Source organism: Falco rusticolus, chromosome 4 (genome assembly GCF_015220075.1).
Source record: "Falco rusticolus isolate bFalRus1 chromosome 4, bFalRus1.pri, whole genome shotgun sequence".
Classification (NCBI taxonomy): Eukaryota; Metazoa; Chordata; class Aves; order Falconiformes; family Falconidae; genus Falco; species Falco rusticolus.
The window spans coordinates 970,606-986,130 of NC_051190.1; the positions used below are offsets into that span (position 1 = coordinate 970,606).

General features: G+C 48.4%; 2 protein-coding genes and 1 long non-coding RNA gene across 16 annotated transcripts in view; 2 read left to right on the forward strand and 1 right to left on the reverse strand.

Annotated features, from left to right (window-relative positions):
- The window catches only part of DOCK3 (dedicator of cytokinesis 3), a 223,814-nt gene extending 220,049 nt beyond the window's left edge, over positions 1–3,765 (forward strand). For all 12 annotated transcript variants that reach the window (XM_037384111.1, XM_037384118.1, XM_037384112.1 and 9 more), the window contains 2 exons: positions 95–177; positions 683–3,765. In XM_037384111.1, coding sequence (XP_037240008.1) covers positions 95–177; positions 683–1,189 — 590 coding nt within the window. In that variant the 3' untranslated portion in view covers positions 1,190–3,765. The remainder of the gene's footprint in view (positions 1–94; positions 178–682) is intronic.
- On the reverse strand, positions 3,739–11,625 carry LOC119146453. 2 transcript variants are annotated; one of them, XR_005103745.1, is made up of 3 exons: positions 11,252–11,625; positions 9,170–9,259; positions 3,739–4,494 (listed from the first exon to the last, which is right to left on the reverse strand). It is a non-coding gene; the product is annotated as an uncharacterized LOC119146453 (long non-coding RNA). The 2 variants fall into 2 exon arrangements; XR_005103744.1 differs by lacking the exon at positions 11,252–11,625 and adding an exon at positions 10,165–10,340.
- On the forward strand, positions 10,515–15,440 carry MANF (mesencephalic astrocyte derived neurotrophic factor). 2 transcript variants are annotated; one of them, XR_005103743.1, is made up of 5 exons: positions 10,531–10,688; positions 11,632–11,700; positions 13,179–13,306; positions 14,094–14,235; positions 15,202–15,390. XR_005103743.1 is itself a non-coding variant. In XM_037384125.1 (4 exons), the coding sequence occupies exons 1-4, from the start codon at positions 10,601–10,603 to the stop codon at positions 15,384–15,386; spliced, it is 543 nt and encodes a 180-aa protein (XP_037240022.1). In that variant the 5' UTR covers positions 10,515–10,600; the 3' UTR covers positions 15,387–15,440. The 2 variants fall into 2 exon arrangements, 1 of the variants encoding a protein (XP_037240022.1); XM_037384125.1 differs by lacking the exon at positions 11,632–11,700 and having other exon boundaries at positions 10,515–10,688; positions 15,202–15,440.
- The last annotated feature ends 85 nt before the right edge of the window (positions 15,441–15,525 follow it).

Genomic DNA, 15,525 nt, shown 5'->3' on the forward strand with positions numbered 1-15,525 from the left:
AGCTGCTACCTGGCATTACAGAGTGTAAACCCCCAGCTCTTTCCCTGCAGTGAGGCAGCACAAGTCTGCATTTCTGATCCTTGTCTCATTCCAGGACACTACTCACTGCACTTCGATGCCTTCCATCACCAGCTCAGTGATGCTCCTCCGGCATTGCCTGCACGAACGCTGCGCAAGGTAAAAAGGAAATGGCAGGAGAGCAGAGAGGGATGTAGAAGGAAAATAATATGCTCCTGAAGGAATCCCCCCTCCTCTGCTCCCACCAAGCAGCTTTTTAATATAGCAACGCTATTTTTAACATGCCAGTAACTCACACATGAGAAAATTCACTGAAACCTCACAACCTATTCCAGAGTTGAATTCTATAGAAATAATGTATGTGTGTTGTAGGCCCTTCCACTTTCCTTCTTTTCATCATACACTGTGATTTCAGGCACACTGATTATCACCTCAACTACTGTTTAACAGTCTGGTGTTAACACATGGTTGTCTGCCCATAGCAGGTAATTCCATACAAGTCAGGGGAGTGCACATATAAGCCAATAATCATTGACATTTTGAACATAAATGGAAACGTACCATTGTTAACATCACTGTCAAAAGCTGAAATGTGGAACAACACATAAGATGCAGCATTGCCTCCTTTGTCGATTTTAACCTGGTTTTGTTTTTCTCCAAACAGTCCCCTCTTCATCCTATCCCTGCATCTCCCACCAGTCCGCAGTCTGGTCTAGATGGAAGTAACTCCACTTTATCCGGCAGTGCCAGCAGTGGTGTCTCTTCCTTGAGCGAGAGCAATTTTGGACATTCTTCTGAACCACCTCCTCGCACAGACACCATGGATTCTGTCCCCAGCCAGGCCTGGAACACTGATGAAGACCTAGAGACACCCTACCTCCCTGTCAGGTACAGTCTCTCTGAGCCTGATGTCCTAGAGTCACTCAAATCCCAGCCATGCCGAAGCCACTCTGCTCCATCTGGAGTCATTCCTCAGGACACCATGGACCCTCCTGCTCTACCCCCCAAACCTTACCACTCCCGGCTGCCAAACATGGAGAACGAGGAGGGGATGATAATTGAAGATGATGACAAACACCGCCCATTGCATCGTAAAGTGTCCCAACCAGCGAGTGGCGGAAAGGAAGAGCAGGCCAGAGTAGCATGGGAGCATGGCATCAGTGAGCAGTAGGGACAACTCCTGGTAAGCAGCTTGCGTCATCATTCCAGGTCTGACTACAAAGGAGAGAGATAAGGACTCGGAGAACAGCAAACCGATTTTCTACTGCTGCAAGTTTATGTCTGGAGCCCCAGAAGCAATTGGGCCAGCATGGGAGGTTGCTGCTTTCCTTTTTAATTTCTTTTTACACCTTCCCATTATGTTTTTTAACTTTCTGTGCAGTGGACAGTTTATTCCTTCTGCAGTTTCTTAACCACATCATATGGCACACAAGCCATAGAGACTTGCAGAAGCTGAAACAACTTTAAGTGGAGGGGGAAAAAAGGGGGGAACGTAGCAAGCTGATTTTGAAACTGCTTTCCTCCCAGTTCTGAGACGCACATGAGTAGAAGCAGTTGCACTAGGGACATATTTCTTTGCTGTACAGAAGTGAAAGCTCATTGCTGAAATCAGGGATTCTATGAACTGTCAAGGCTGGAAGGTGCATGAGCTGCAGGCAGTGGAAAGATGAAAATTCTAAGAAGAAATTGGCTCTCTTGAGAGCAAGATTGTACATATCTGTGCAGTGATCTCCCTGCATTGGTTCACAGGTGCTGAGGCAATTAACCAGTGGTGATGCACTGATTTCCAAGATACCATTTCCAACAAACTCTGCCTCCTTTGTTTTTTATGTACTGTTTGATTTCTTAAATTTGCTTTCACTGGCTAAACCAGCCTGCTTTCTCATTGGAATCATACGCTATTCATCTGTGCTACAGAATGAGAGGAGGTTAGTAGCCACTGGAGCTACAACCTAACTGTAGGCCTTTCCCATGCCCAACTTTGGGCAGGCTGTTGACACCAGCATTTCTATTCCAGTTTAAAAAATAAAAAAAAAAATACCAAACAAAAAACCAAACCACAACCAAATTGAGTTTCTCATGCCACAAGCTGGTTGATGATCCAGCCAGTAAAGAAAAGGTGGCTTAAATGTATCATATACAACAATCCTTGCCTCAGGGCTGAACATCACAATTGTCACCAACTTCCATCACCCAGGAGCTGAGATTCATTCCGTGTAAACATAAATGTCCGCAGTCCCTCCCCAAAACTCACTGCAGCTGGTGTGCAGAAAGAATCTCCATCTCTCACATTAGACAGAAAACACCAAGATTCAAGAAATGTCCAGTTTATAGTGTACACCCTAGAGTCGGGAATCTTAAAGGCAACCTGTAAAGGAGAAATGTGTTTCCTCTTTTGCTTCTTTAGAGAGGATTTAAGCAGCTTTAAGAACTGCTTCTTCTCTCTTCTAGAAGGTTGATTTATTTTCTTTTCTCCTCAGTCAGCAATAGAGCCTTTCCCCCCACCCCCAATTTTTTTTTTTTATTAACAGGCTCCAGAAAGGACTGAAGAATGTTTAAAAACAAAAAAATAAAGCCCCAAAACCAAAAAACAGAACTATACAGAGGTGAAGACAGTACAAGTCCGTGAACACAAACCATGCCTTTTAGTTGACATTTGCTTAGTTCCATAACTTACAGACTAGGAAAAAATTCCGTGGTTCATAGAGCCAAGATCTGTTCTTTGAGAACACTTAAGAAATCTTACTCCTATTTTCATATTTTTCAAGAAACTTTCAATCAAGAGAGTATCAAATATTTAATGTTTTTAGATAAACAAGCGGTGTTCCTTCCTGCTCCCATGCCCACACACATTTTAGCCTTCCTTATGACCCCTTCCATCTGCAACTTGCAAAGCACACTGCAGGGGACGGTAACAGACCACCCCCGTTCTTACCACTGAAAATTCTGAAGCACATTCAAATAAGAGACTTGCCTCTACCACATCAATTAGTGTCAAACATAGCACTCAACTTTCATACTGAATTCTTGCCCTAACAACTCAGTTTTTCATGCTACAAACGGCATAAAGAAGCAAAAAAGGATATTACAAATCTTTTACAGGTCACCTTTAGCACTACCTCTAAATACAGTGACTGGGGCAGAGTACATTGCTTCTGAACTCTCCTAAATATGGTCTGTCTGTACAAAGTCTGGACTTAGTGGTTGTATGAAGGGGATTTTAAGAGGATTCGTTTATTTTCATTCTCAAGCTCTAGCCCATGCAGAACTAATAAGTTATGGATTTGTTTCTTAAATGGCCTGTTTGGCTGGAACAAAGTCTCTCTTGCTTCCTCTATTTTGTTACTAACACAGGCTGCTTGTAATCATTATATCCTTCACAAATAAGACAAAGTAAAACCTGGCCTCTAGTGGATGTTTCATCTCTAGCAGGAAGGAGAGTTTTCCAAGGCTAGGACAGTCCCAAATGTTAATGAACCAAGCCGGATCTCTGGTACAGAACACATGTATGAAAACTCACTCAGAATTTTTTTTTGGTACAGGTAAGTCAAGGTAATTCCTTAGAAATGAGTGAAATATTTTCATATATGCTATTCTCCAATCTGAGACTCTTCAAGTAAAGTTTTTAAGAGAACTATGTATTCGATTCAATTCACTCTCCCCCCAACCCCTTTTTTTTTTTTTTGACAGGAGATTAAAAGTAGTGAATGTAGTGACTTACTGAGCTTCCTTATTGAAAAAAAAAAAAAAAAAAACCAGCAGGTCTTGCCAAGAAAACTCCGCAAAACCAAGAATGCAACTAACGTGGGACTAAGTCCCAGTCAGCTGGAAAACCTGAGCTCTAATCAGTCTCTCAAAACGTATCATCCTGCTCCGATTAGAGACATTGTACAATACCAGTGAATCCATTTTGGGAGTCTGACATTGCTATGGATTTGTAAGGGTTTGAAGATCAATCGGATGATGCATACAGATACCTAGTTTATGGCAGGTCCACACAGAGAAGGACAAATTGATGAACTTGCCAAATTTAAGCCACTCTGGAGTTAAATTTCTGTTACTGTTCTGACATCTACCAAGAATTCTGTCTCCCTTTTCAGTGCTTGCCTTAAAGGGTGCAGAAGATAGAGAGACTATCGTTAAGATTTTGCAAATGTTGGAACTAATACTTCTTGGATAATATAATACTTCTCTGTAGGGCGAGATGTCTTAATAGCGTAGTACAACTCCAACATTGAGGTCAGTCCTGGAGTAGGTGGAAGCTGTTGCACTTGCCCAGCAGGATTTGAAGATTCCTTGTATAAACCACAGCAACAGGATGTTTTGAACAGGACCTTGTCATTCTATACTTAAACTTAATATGTACTTGCCTTCATCGGGTTTTCTTTGCATCACAAAATAGCATGTGCATTCCTGAGAGAACTGGTGGAATTCTGCTACAAATCTCTCCATCATCAATGTACCTGCTGGTCCCATCTGAAACAAAATTGAGAAGGAACTACAGTAGCAGAAGAAAAAGCAATTAAAACAAATTCTCTGAATCCTACAATTTTTTTTCCAGTGGTTGGCTTGGTTTTATTACTGTGTGCAAGACTAAGATTCTTTTCTGTCTTTTCCTCTGTTTGGTTTTTAGCTTACTTACCCTGTTTTAGCTAAGGGATATTGCATATCCCTTCTGTGGGGGAGAACTGGCCAAAACTGGGGAGGCTGGAGAGAGCAAGAGCCTTTGGGAAACAAATTATGTGGTATTTAAAATTTCCTCTGATCATGCTTCTTTGTAAATACCCCCATTTGAATGCTGTGTATTTGTACAGGAAATTGAGCAAAAAATGTATAGATTGTGATGTCTGACTGGTATTCTGCCCTGTAAATGTGTTTTTAACCTCTGGCATTCTGTGCTTATTTAAAAAAGGCAAAAACCTCTAACCACTTCTCTTTTGTGTATTCATGTTTAAAATAAAATGAAAACAGCTATCTTATCTATAATGGAAATCAAATTTAAAAAGGAAAAAATTAATTTGTACAAGTGTCCTAAAGGTACTTCATTGTATATATTGTGATAGCATGTTTCCAGAACCAACGAATAAGTGGTGTGAATTTTAGGTGTAAATATCTGCTGTTTGTTTTGGGTTTCTTTCCCTTACCCATTCACTCGACTGCTGTGATGTGGAATTAAAGATTAATACCTGATATTAAAATGGTACAGTTGTATGTCCATTGCTGTCCTCCAGACAGGGTTATCCTCAGGCTGCTCCAAACATTCACAAGACTTGGGGGGCAACCAAAAGGACCTTGTGGCTATTATGTATGGCGAGGCAACAGCTTCCACATTATTCTCATAGCTGACAATACACTTACTCTATTTAGTGTCAGCTTCTTAAAGCAAGCATCAGGCATATCCACCAGCTAGTCTAGTCAGGTAGATTTACATGACACGTGCAACAACCCAAGACATGGGTTTGAGGCAGTACTCTCAGAGATCAACTGAGTCAGTTCTCCAATACATATCTCACTATGTAGATTGCTACTTGAGGAGCGACATTTCTTTTTTATCGCAATAGCAAGATATTTCTCAATGTTCAGTATTTAAATACCAGTCATTTTAACAGAACAGGTGTGAAAGAACATTACGACCTGTAGGAATGCAGGATTTTGGAATTAAGCGCTACTGGGACTTGCACACGTGAGTAATCTCAAAGATGTGCATCTTCTTCCATTAGCACTAACAAACAAGGTCAAGGTGCAGGAGACAGAAAAAGTAACCCATTTGTCCCATCCTGCCTTCACAAACTAACAAAAAAAAAAAAAAAGTAAGAAACTTGCCCCAAAAGACAAGTTCAGCAGTAAAATATAGGAACAGTCTAACTTAAGCTGGCCATACGTGTACATAGACTGCCAAGCCACCCTCTTCATTGTACCATGTACAAATACTGAGAAGACGCAGACGGTAATGAGGCACTTCAAAGTCCATCTAAAATATCAAAATGTGGCTTAGCTGAAGTGTTCACCTGACACCTGAAAAACATCTGTATAAGTTAAACCCTTTGAGACTGTTCCTAGACCCACTTACCAAATCTTAGTTAAGTAAATATTTGTTTTATTCACCTAAAAGACATTTAATAACCAAACATAGGAAATAAAAACTGTATTTGGCACAACAAAAAAAGTGTGAAGCCTTTGGCTTTAAACAAGGGTTAAAAAAGTTTTAAAAGAAACCAGATTTCGAACAGAACATTTTTTTCAGTGCAAGTCTCTGCAAAATACTTTATTTCGGCTAAGGCAACGCAAGTCAGATTGAAATCTAAATACCACATTCAAATAGCTCACCTTATCTAAATAAGAAAACTTTAGCACAGTTTCAACGTATGAATTGTGCAACTCAGTATGAATTTCATTATATAGCTGATAAGAGGTGAAATTAAACCTCTGGAAAGGACTATAACCTAGCTGATAAATATTCAGCCCTCTTAACCTTAAACCTCCTGGCAACACCAACAACTCCAATCACCACAGATTTACCAAGCCCAATTAACTCTGCTGCTCACCCCTCGCATGCTGCCATTGCCCTGTTAGCCTGTAGTGACTGATCAGCCCAGAGAAAAGGCAGCTCCAGGGAGACCTTGTAGGAGTCTTCCAGTACTTAAAGGAGGCCTGCAGGAAAGGTGGGGAGGGACTCTTATCAGGGAGTGTTGTAACAGGATCAGGGGGTAATGGGTTTAGGCTGAGTAAAATTAGACTACACACGAGGAAGATTGCCCAGAGGAGCTGTGGGTGCCCCGACCCTGGCAGGGCTCAGGGCCAGGTTGGACAGGGCTGGGAGGAGGGGTCCCTGCCCACAGCAGGGGAGTGGAACTAGGTGATCTTTGAGGTCTCTTCCAACCCAAACCAGTCTATGACCTCTTCCTACCACATGACTTAAGAGCTAAGCATACTCCAGCTCCCCTATTAGCCCTACCCTGCTCACACCTTCCTGTTGTACTACCAGCCTACCAAAACCACACGCTGCAGGAGCCCCAGCCAAGCCCAAAGAGTTACAGCTACCTGGCTCCTCTTAATCTTTTTCTTCATGTAGAGCATTTTCAGCTATAGCAATTGCCTGGTTAGAAACCACCTCAACACCAACTTTGGTGGTTATGAATGGGGAAAACAAGCAAACGATTTAATGCTGAAATTGATTTCTGCTTCTCTGTAACAGCTCCCTTTCTCTAACTATCACCCTTTTCCACAAGGAAAACTGAAAAGGGATGATCTATCTAGGTATCCTTTAAATAACCCACCTTTCTCTCACTCACACATGCCCAGATACAATGGAATAATGCCTAGCCTTCGCTCTAAAACCACCTATGGCCTGAAAAATAAAGTCACACCCTATCGTCTATGCAGTGCAACACTAAATTGCTAGCAGACTACCCATCCATAATCATATTGTGATGATATCACAGAGTGCCTAGTTCCTAAAGCTTGCAAAAAGCTGACCAGATATCACTAGAAGTTTACTACTCACTCGGTTACACGCTCCAGCTCTAAACCTGTGATTTTTCACTGGCACAGTAACTCTCCTGTTTCCCAGCAGCTCACTTCTTTGGTACTATTTGGCTTAGCTAATACTAGGACCAAACCCATAGCCAAAGGCTTCCAACGAGCATGGGAAACACAAGCACCTCTGTCCCCCACAGCATCCTGTAGGGTATAGCAACTGTAATGGACACAGCACTAGCAACCTCCCCAACAGAGAGCTAATAGCTTTCTGTTTGATCAGTCTAACTGCACAATTTAGGACAGGACCAGAAGCCCCCATCGCTGGCACATACACCCTTTGCACCTTCCTAACAACAATGTAAAACTCCACCCACATTTTGTCAATCTCAAGTTCTCACATACAGGAAGACCTCTTCTCCTTCCTTGTTCTTGTCATATTCCTCTTTATTCCAAAGAGAGAATTAGTTGATTAATATCCTCCTCCAGCTATAGTTCTAACTCAAACATTAAAATGGGACAGTAAAACAGTAGCTAAAGCCTCCTTAACAACTATGGGGCATTTAAACAATAAAACCAAATAACTTTCAGATACAGAACTAAATCCTCAGCCCAAGCATTTTTAAAAGATAGACACTAGGAACCATGAATGTTGCCGCAACTCAAAGCATCCTGAGCACATGACACTGCAGGAGGATCTCTGAGGCTCAGCCAACATCCTGAATATTAACCGCTTACTGCTTACACATGTGGAAATTAAGGACTACATTTAAAAAAAGAAAAGGGAAAAAAAAGTTTCTTGCCTTTTCAACACCCATTTAACTTAAGACTGGTAACAGTCAGAATGTCCCAACACTGCTGAGGACCAGCACAAGCTCTCCATCACCTGTGTTTCAGACATGAGAAATCACTAGCACTCAGAGAGACAGTGGCTGGAGGGTGGTGGAATGAGCAGAACCCTAGAAACCTTGCCAGGGATCAAAAAAGAAGCAGCAATTAAAATGAAGGCAATCCTTCCTAGCTCAGAACATTGGAAAATAATCTACAAATAAAAAGAAGGGGGTGGGGCGCGGGGTGCTGTCAAAAGGAATCTTTGTTCTTCCCCAGACCCATCTGAGGATGTCATATTAAAACACAGAGAGGCTCATTTCCCAAGCCAAAACCAAATAAAATCACTCCTATCCCTTCACACAGTCAGTTCTATAGCAATATATTAAATTCCTACTTTATTTGAAGATGTTTCATAATTGCACTCCTTTGATCGTTAAATTTCTTCCTTACTGTGAAGTTCCTAAATTCTCCTAATTCTGAATGTAAGCCCTACTTCCAACTAATTAACATGCCGCTTCATCTTGTGGTTCTTCTGGCCAGTACCCTGGTAAGAACCGAGGGCAATTTAAGTAACTACTTGTCCGCACAACTAAGTGACTTTAGCAAGCAATCAGAAAAGCCAATAATCTTCCTAAAGTACACTGACATTGAGTAATTCTGGGAATCATGATGGACTGATTAAAAAAGAAAAAAAAACAACAACAAAGACAATATCATTACCAATCTTAATAAACACATTTTGAGAGAGAACAAGATCTAGAAAGGTGAAAAGCTACCTCTTCTATCTGATAAACACACATGATGTATACACACGGCAAGATACAGTGTCTTAATTACTACTCACCTACTACGTGACCTTTGCTGAACCAGGTTGCTCCTCCTCCCCATCCTGCCTCTCTCACCTCTGTCAGGCTTACAACTTGCAGCTGATGACCTGCTATAAAATTCAGACTCTTGACACTGAAAAAATTCCTCACAGCTCCTACCACAGCTTTGCTTCGGGCAGGCACAACCAGGCTGCCTCATTAGTCTTCCTGTACCAAGAGAAGCCACCAAGCTAAGATGTGCACTGCCTTGCTGTTGCACAGGGCTACGTGACTTTGCCTCTACCTTCTTTTACTAGAATGATAGCCTAGGACATGTACAGTTAACACATAGCCCCGTAAGACAAGAAACTATCAGCAGGTGTGTACTGCCCTCCCAGGTGGCCTACAACTCCAAAGGGATCGAAGTGGTAAACTCAGAGGGTTGGGGATAGTTCTCAGCACATCCTGTGAGGCCTTTGGGAACAAAAGGTGATTAGCCCAATGACTGGGATAATAAGTAGGAATTTAAATTAAAAGTTTAAAAAAATCTTTTCCTGAGTCTGAAAAAGCATCACCATCCCCCAAGAAGCCAGAAACAAGCCATACGCAGGCTGCTACTTTAACCACTCAACTTTCAGCTGTCCCACTGCAAAGGATTCAGGCCTTGTAACTCGCAGGGCTACAGGCTTAACCAGAGACCACGCCGAGTGGCTCCATTAGCGCTGGCACCGCGGCTGAGGGGAGGCCTGTCCCTACCGCAGCCGCTCCAACACCTCACAGGAGGATGGGAGGGGGGCTCCCTCCCAAGGGCCACCCGCCCTGGGGGCTCCTCTCTGCCCCGCCAAGCTCCCTCCCCCCGCCTCACCCACACACCCTCAGGCCACAGCAGCCCCGAAAACCAGAACCTCTGCGACCTGAAGCCTCCGTCGGCACCAGCCCCCGCGCTGCTCGAGGGCCTCGCCTCAGCCAGCCTCGCCCGCCCCGAACGGCCGCACACGGCCAGCAGCCAAAGGGCCAGCCCCGCGCCGCCCACCCTGCACGGCCGCAGCCCGCGTGTGCCGCTCGGCCCGGCCCCGAGGCAGGTGCTGACGGCGAGCCAAGGCCGAGCCACCCCCGCCGCGGCCCTCAGCGCGGCCCGGCTGCAGGTGTGAGAATCTGCCCCTTTAGAAGATGGCGCCCGCGGGCAGCCGCCGGGAAGCGCACGAGGCCGTCTTTCCCTTAACAAAAATGGCGGCGAAAGGGAGGCGGGGAAACTCGCCGCGCGCCGGCGTTCCGCCGCCTCCCCCAATCAGCAGCCGCCAACTCTCCCGTGGAGGCCGCAGCGTGGCCAATGGCAGGGGGGAGCGTGGACGCCGGGCCGGGAGCGGCCCAATGGGGTGGTGGCGGCGGCGGGGGGAGCCGGCGCGGGGGCGGCGGTGCCGGTGCCGGTGCGGCGGGCGCAGTGCACGCGGGCTGCCGAGCGAGGCGGGATGCGGGCGGCCCACGGGCTCTGGGCGGTGCTGGCCCTGCTCCTGCTGCCGGCCGGCGGCCGGGCCCTGCGCGACGGGGAGTGCGAGGGTGAGTGGGGCCGGGCCGGAGGGGGGGCGGGCCCGGCCCGGCTGGCGGTCCCCGGGCCCGGTGAGGCGAGGCTGCTCCTCGCCGCCCGGCCCGCCCGCCGGACCAGGGGCCGGGACGCGGGACAGCGCCGCGGCGGGCCTGGGGGCTGGGCTGCGCGCCGCCGGCGGGGCGCGGTGACAGCCCTGAGCCGCCGAGGCCGGGCCGGGGCGGGAGCGGCTCCTGTCGGCGTAGAAGTCCCCCGAGTGCGCCCCGGGCCGGGCGAGCCGCTCGGGGCCGGGGGCGGGCGCGGGGCGGGGCGCGGCGCTGCCCCTCTGCCCCGAACCGGGCCCGGCCCGCGGGGCGGCTCCTCCCTCCCGGCGCTGCCGCCGCCACAAGTTGCCGGTATCCGCCGGCGGGTTCCTGGGAGCGCGGAGCTCCCGCGGGGAAGGCAGGCGCCCCCCGGGGGGATGGGACCGGCTCCCCTCGGGCCGCGGGGTCCGGCTGTGCCCCCCGGGCGCCCGGAGCGGGAGGGGGTGGCTGCTCACCGGGCGACCCCCGCTCCCCGCGGTGTTTATTGCCGTTACCTGGGCGCTGGCCGCCGGAGCGGTGGGTGCCCCCTCCGCAGCCGCTCCGAGTCAGGCCCGGTGCTTGGCGTACCGCCCCAAGGCCGAAGCCCCCAGGCTGGGGGCTGCGGAGCTGCACGGCCGGGCCGCGGTAGCGGAGCGCATTCCCCCGGCAAAGCAAGGAAAGCGTGAGGTGGGGCTCTAGTGAGTGGTCAGGAGTTTGTGGTACTAATCCTCACCCCTTCCTCCTTTTTGTAGGGAGAGAAACAGTAAGAAGGAGGGGGAGGGGACATAGTAAATCAAAACTTTTGGCTGCTGTCCCAGCACTAGGTTGGAAACTTGTTTCTGCTGTACTGTAGTCATCGGTACCACTGCCTGCAGCATCTTCACTCTTTCCAAAGGTTCTCACTTCCAAACAGCGCACAGTGGACATCAGTGCGTGCCTGTGACTGGGGACAAACTGATGTGAGGTAAATGACAGTGTTGTACACGTACAAGAAAATGTTTTCCTAAACGGCCCAGCTTATAATTCTACTTTTAACATAATGAGAGTAAGTTTCTGCTTGGTTTCGTGATGATCACACTCGATTTCCTGTATCTGCCCGGTTTCCCTGTGCCATGGCTTGTGCTCAGAGTTGAATACAAGTTGCTAATGACAACGATACTTGCCAGTCTCTTCCTGCTGGGGTAAACAAATCACATGAAAGACGTAACTCGTAACATTCCTCTAGGGCAGAGGTCCTCAAACTACAGCCCGTGGGCCAGATACAGCCCCCCAGGGTCCTCAATCCGGCCCCCGGTATTTACAGAACCCCGGCGGGGGTTGGGGGGGGAAACCAAGCAGCCACAGATGACCTCCTGCCACTTCATCCACGCGCCAGCCTCGTGTTTAAAAAGTTTGAGGACCCCTGAGCTAGGGGCAGCCCAGCGCCTGGCTTGTCTCCCACCTGGAAGCTGCGAGAATCCACAGGTCCTGCTGCAGGAGTTGGTGGGACCGCAGCGCTTTTGGTCCAGGCGATGCTGATACTCCCAGGCGAGCTGCATGAGCAGCGGCGTGAGGCCAAACCTGACACTCGAAAACTCTCACCGTCTCCCTCAGTGCCCTGCCCCATAGCTCCTGCCTACTCTAGGGGTCCGCCTGCCGCCCCAGCTACGCAGGCGTGCTGTGCCACCCACGGTGTGCTGCGCTTGGGCTACAGCGTATGCAGAGTGACTGCTGCCCCAGGGGAAAGGGTAACGACTGAGACCCTGTGTGCCCTTCCCGTGGGTGGGAACTTGGATCTCTCCTCTCAGCTGCTGGTGCACTTGTGGGAGTTTCATTATCTTTAAGACTCTTCCTTATTTCAATCTGAAACTGATTCAGAAGCCTGTGGGAGTGAAGAGAGGAGAAACACACCAAGTGGACATAGCGTGTGACCACACTATTCCTTTCTCTTGGAAATAACTTGCCTATGAACTGAACTGACTTGATAATCAGTGATACTGTATTACTAAAACCAGCACATGTGGAGTCTAACAGGATTATGTCAAGAGAGTTGTTTTTCAATCAGAACTTTGGTTTTGAAGCCTATGGTCTGATAAATTGCTTCTCCAAGTGGAAAGAATAAGACAAAAATAAGTTTACATTTTTGCACAGGCATTGTTTGGTCTTGTATCCCTCAGCTGAATCCTGCTGCTCACTCAGGACAGTATATAGAAGCCGCTGCACACTTCCATGGATCTGGTTTCTCAGATTTCTCAAAAACACGCTAAAAATACCAGGGCATATTGTTGATTCACGCATGATCTGAAAGACTTACTGAAATATGTGTGAAGTCACTGACTACTAATGCAGCTTCTAGAAGTTCTATTCTCCAAATTCCTTACTATGTTTCCCTACAAGTGCCCTCTAAGAGCTGCCACAAGATTACTGCACTTGGCAGATTACCCTGTCCATCTTCCCTTCCAGTGTGCATCACGTTCCTGGGAAGGTTCTACCGGAGTCTAAAGGACAACGATGTTGAATTCACACCTGCCAGTATTGAAAAGGAGCTCTTGAAATCCTGCAAAGAAGCAAAAGGCAAAGAGAACCGCCTGGTAAGTCGTAAGAGTCAATGATACTTGCCTCCTGAAGCAGTAAGTTGTAGAATACTTGGCAAAGGAGGGGAAACTAGTGGTTTGAGTTTGTATGATACGGCTTCCCAGGGGCTGTTCTTCCTAGCTCTGTGGCCACAATTGGTCCTGTATTTTTTATAATAGAGGACTTAAGGAGTTGGATCTCTTAGCCTTAAAAAAAAAAAAAGCCACCAATTTGTCAACAGCTATCTTACTGGCTGACCTTGTTTCTCCCTGTTACTGAAGCGCTGGGGATTCACAGCTTTTATTTGCTGTAGGACTTCCTTGTCCCTTAAACTGTATTTGGGGTGCTGTATAAGCTGTTAAAATATTTATGCTCTTCAGTTGTTTAGCTGAAAACTAAATAAAAAGGAAAACCAGATTGCCCTAACTAGAAACAGAAGTCAGTCTGCAAATGAAGAGCCCCAAGGGAAAGGCCTTGAACTCTCCTAAGAAGAGAACTGGAGAGACACCATCAGAAAGCAGAGGGGGAATGCTTCAGAAAGAAGACTTTATTCTTAATCCAATTTTTCAGAAAGTTGAGAAACCAGACGACCAGCCTCAACAGCTTTAGAAGTGGTGTGATGGGAAATGTCTGCTCAGTAGCCTGGGCTCAGAGTTAGGGTTCCTTCTGCCTGCCTGTAGCAGTCACTTGGAAAGGTTCTGTTACAGTAGCTGCAAAACCTGAGTGAGAAGACTGATAGGAAACTCCCTTTTAAAGGCATTTTTCCATGCACACACACCCCCCTCATTCTTTTCTTCCCTCTAGTGCTATTACGTTGGGGCCACAAGCGACGCGGCCACCAAAATCATTAACGAGGTATCAAAGCCCATGAGTCATCACATCCCCGTGGAAAAGATCTGTGAGAAACTAAAGAAGAAAGACAGTCAGATCTGTGAACTAAAATACGGTGAGTTGCCAGCATAAGAGGAAATGCCTGTGCTTTTCTGGGGTACGGACTGTCTGGGGTAAAACAGCGTGCTAAAACTGCTCAGCCCTAAGCTCTGTAGGAAGCTCACAAGCCTAGTGAGGCTGCACAGCCTGGGTTGCTCTCCATGAACAATTGTCCTAGAGAGTTTTGTGGAGATGCTCAGGTAAGACCGTTGCCTACTAACCCTTTCTAGCTTCTGCGCAGCCACTATCTGCCTTGAAGTAAGTAACTCCCAGGCATATCAGCGCTACGGTGCTCAGGCCACAGCTTGGAATACCGTATTTAGGAGAGTGTGCAGTAAGGCTTGTCCGGGGGAGCAGCCAGGTCTGTCACTATGGCTGGGCTGCGCGCCCTTAGCTGAGCTGCGCAGCCCTGGCTGCTCCCTGGGCTCTCGCCTCTGGTGCCCTGCACAGGGCACTCAGCACTCTTGGTTCTTACCGCCTTCCTGGAACGCTCGCGCTCCTGGGTGATGTACACTTCCCAAAAAGACTAATATGAAGAACGGTCTTGGAAATGCCTCCTCCTGACTGCTTTCCTCTCTCTCTGCCCTTGCCTTCCCCGGAGACGCCCCTTGGATTGCGGGTCTCCCCACCCCACGCTTCTCGTCCTGACGTCCTGTTGCTTCCCAAAAAGCTTTCTGTTGTCGCTTGTCTGTGCCCCTGAAACCACCCTGCCGCCTCTCATTGATCCAGCGGAAGAGAAAATTAAAGTATCGCTGCTGGCGTCAGAAAGGGGCTCTCAGGGCTGTTGCCGAACTGCTGCGTCCCGGCTCCAGCCAAACGGAGCGGCTCCCGGAGCGGCTCCCGGCGCTACCGCCTCGTGCGCTGTGCGGGGCCGGGGCCCCCCCTCCCCACGCTCCGCGCCGCTCCCCGCAGCGGCCGCCGCCGGGCCCGGCCCGGGGGCGGTGGCCTCGCCCCGCTGAGCGCGGCTCTGCTCTCCCCGCAGACCGGCAGATCGACCTGGGCACCGCCGACCTGCGCAAGCTGCGCGTCAAGGAGCTGCGGCGCATCCTGGACGACTGGGGCGAGGCGTGCAAGGGCTGCGCCGAGAAGGGCGACTTCATCCGCCGCATCCACGAACTGATGCCCAAGCACGCGCCCCGGGCCGCGGGCGCCCGCGCGGACCTCTGAGCAGCTGCGCGCGCTGTACGGGACGGTCATTAAAAGTGCAACGGCCCCACCGGGCGGACGCGTGCCGTGTCACGTGATTGCGGCCCCGGCCCGCCCCCTGCTCGCACCGCCCTTCCCGCGCGCGCGCGCGTCGGCTCTT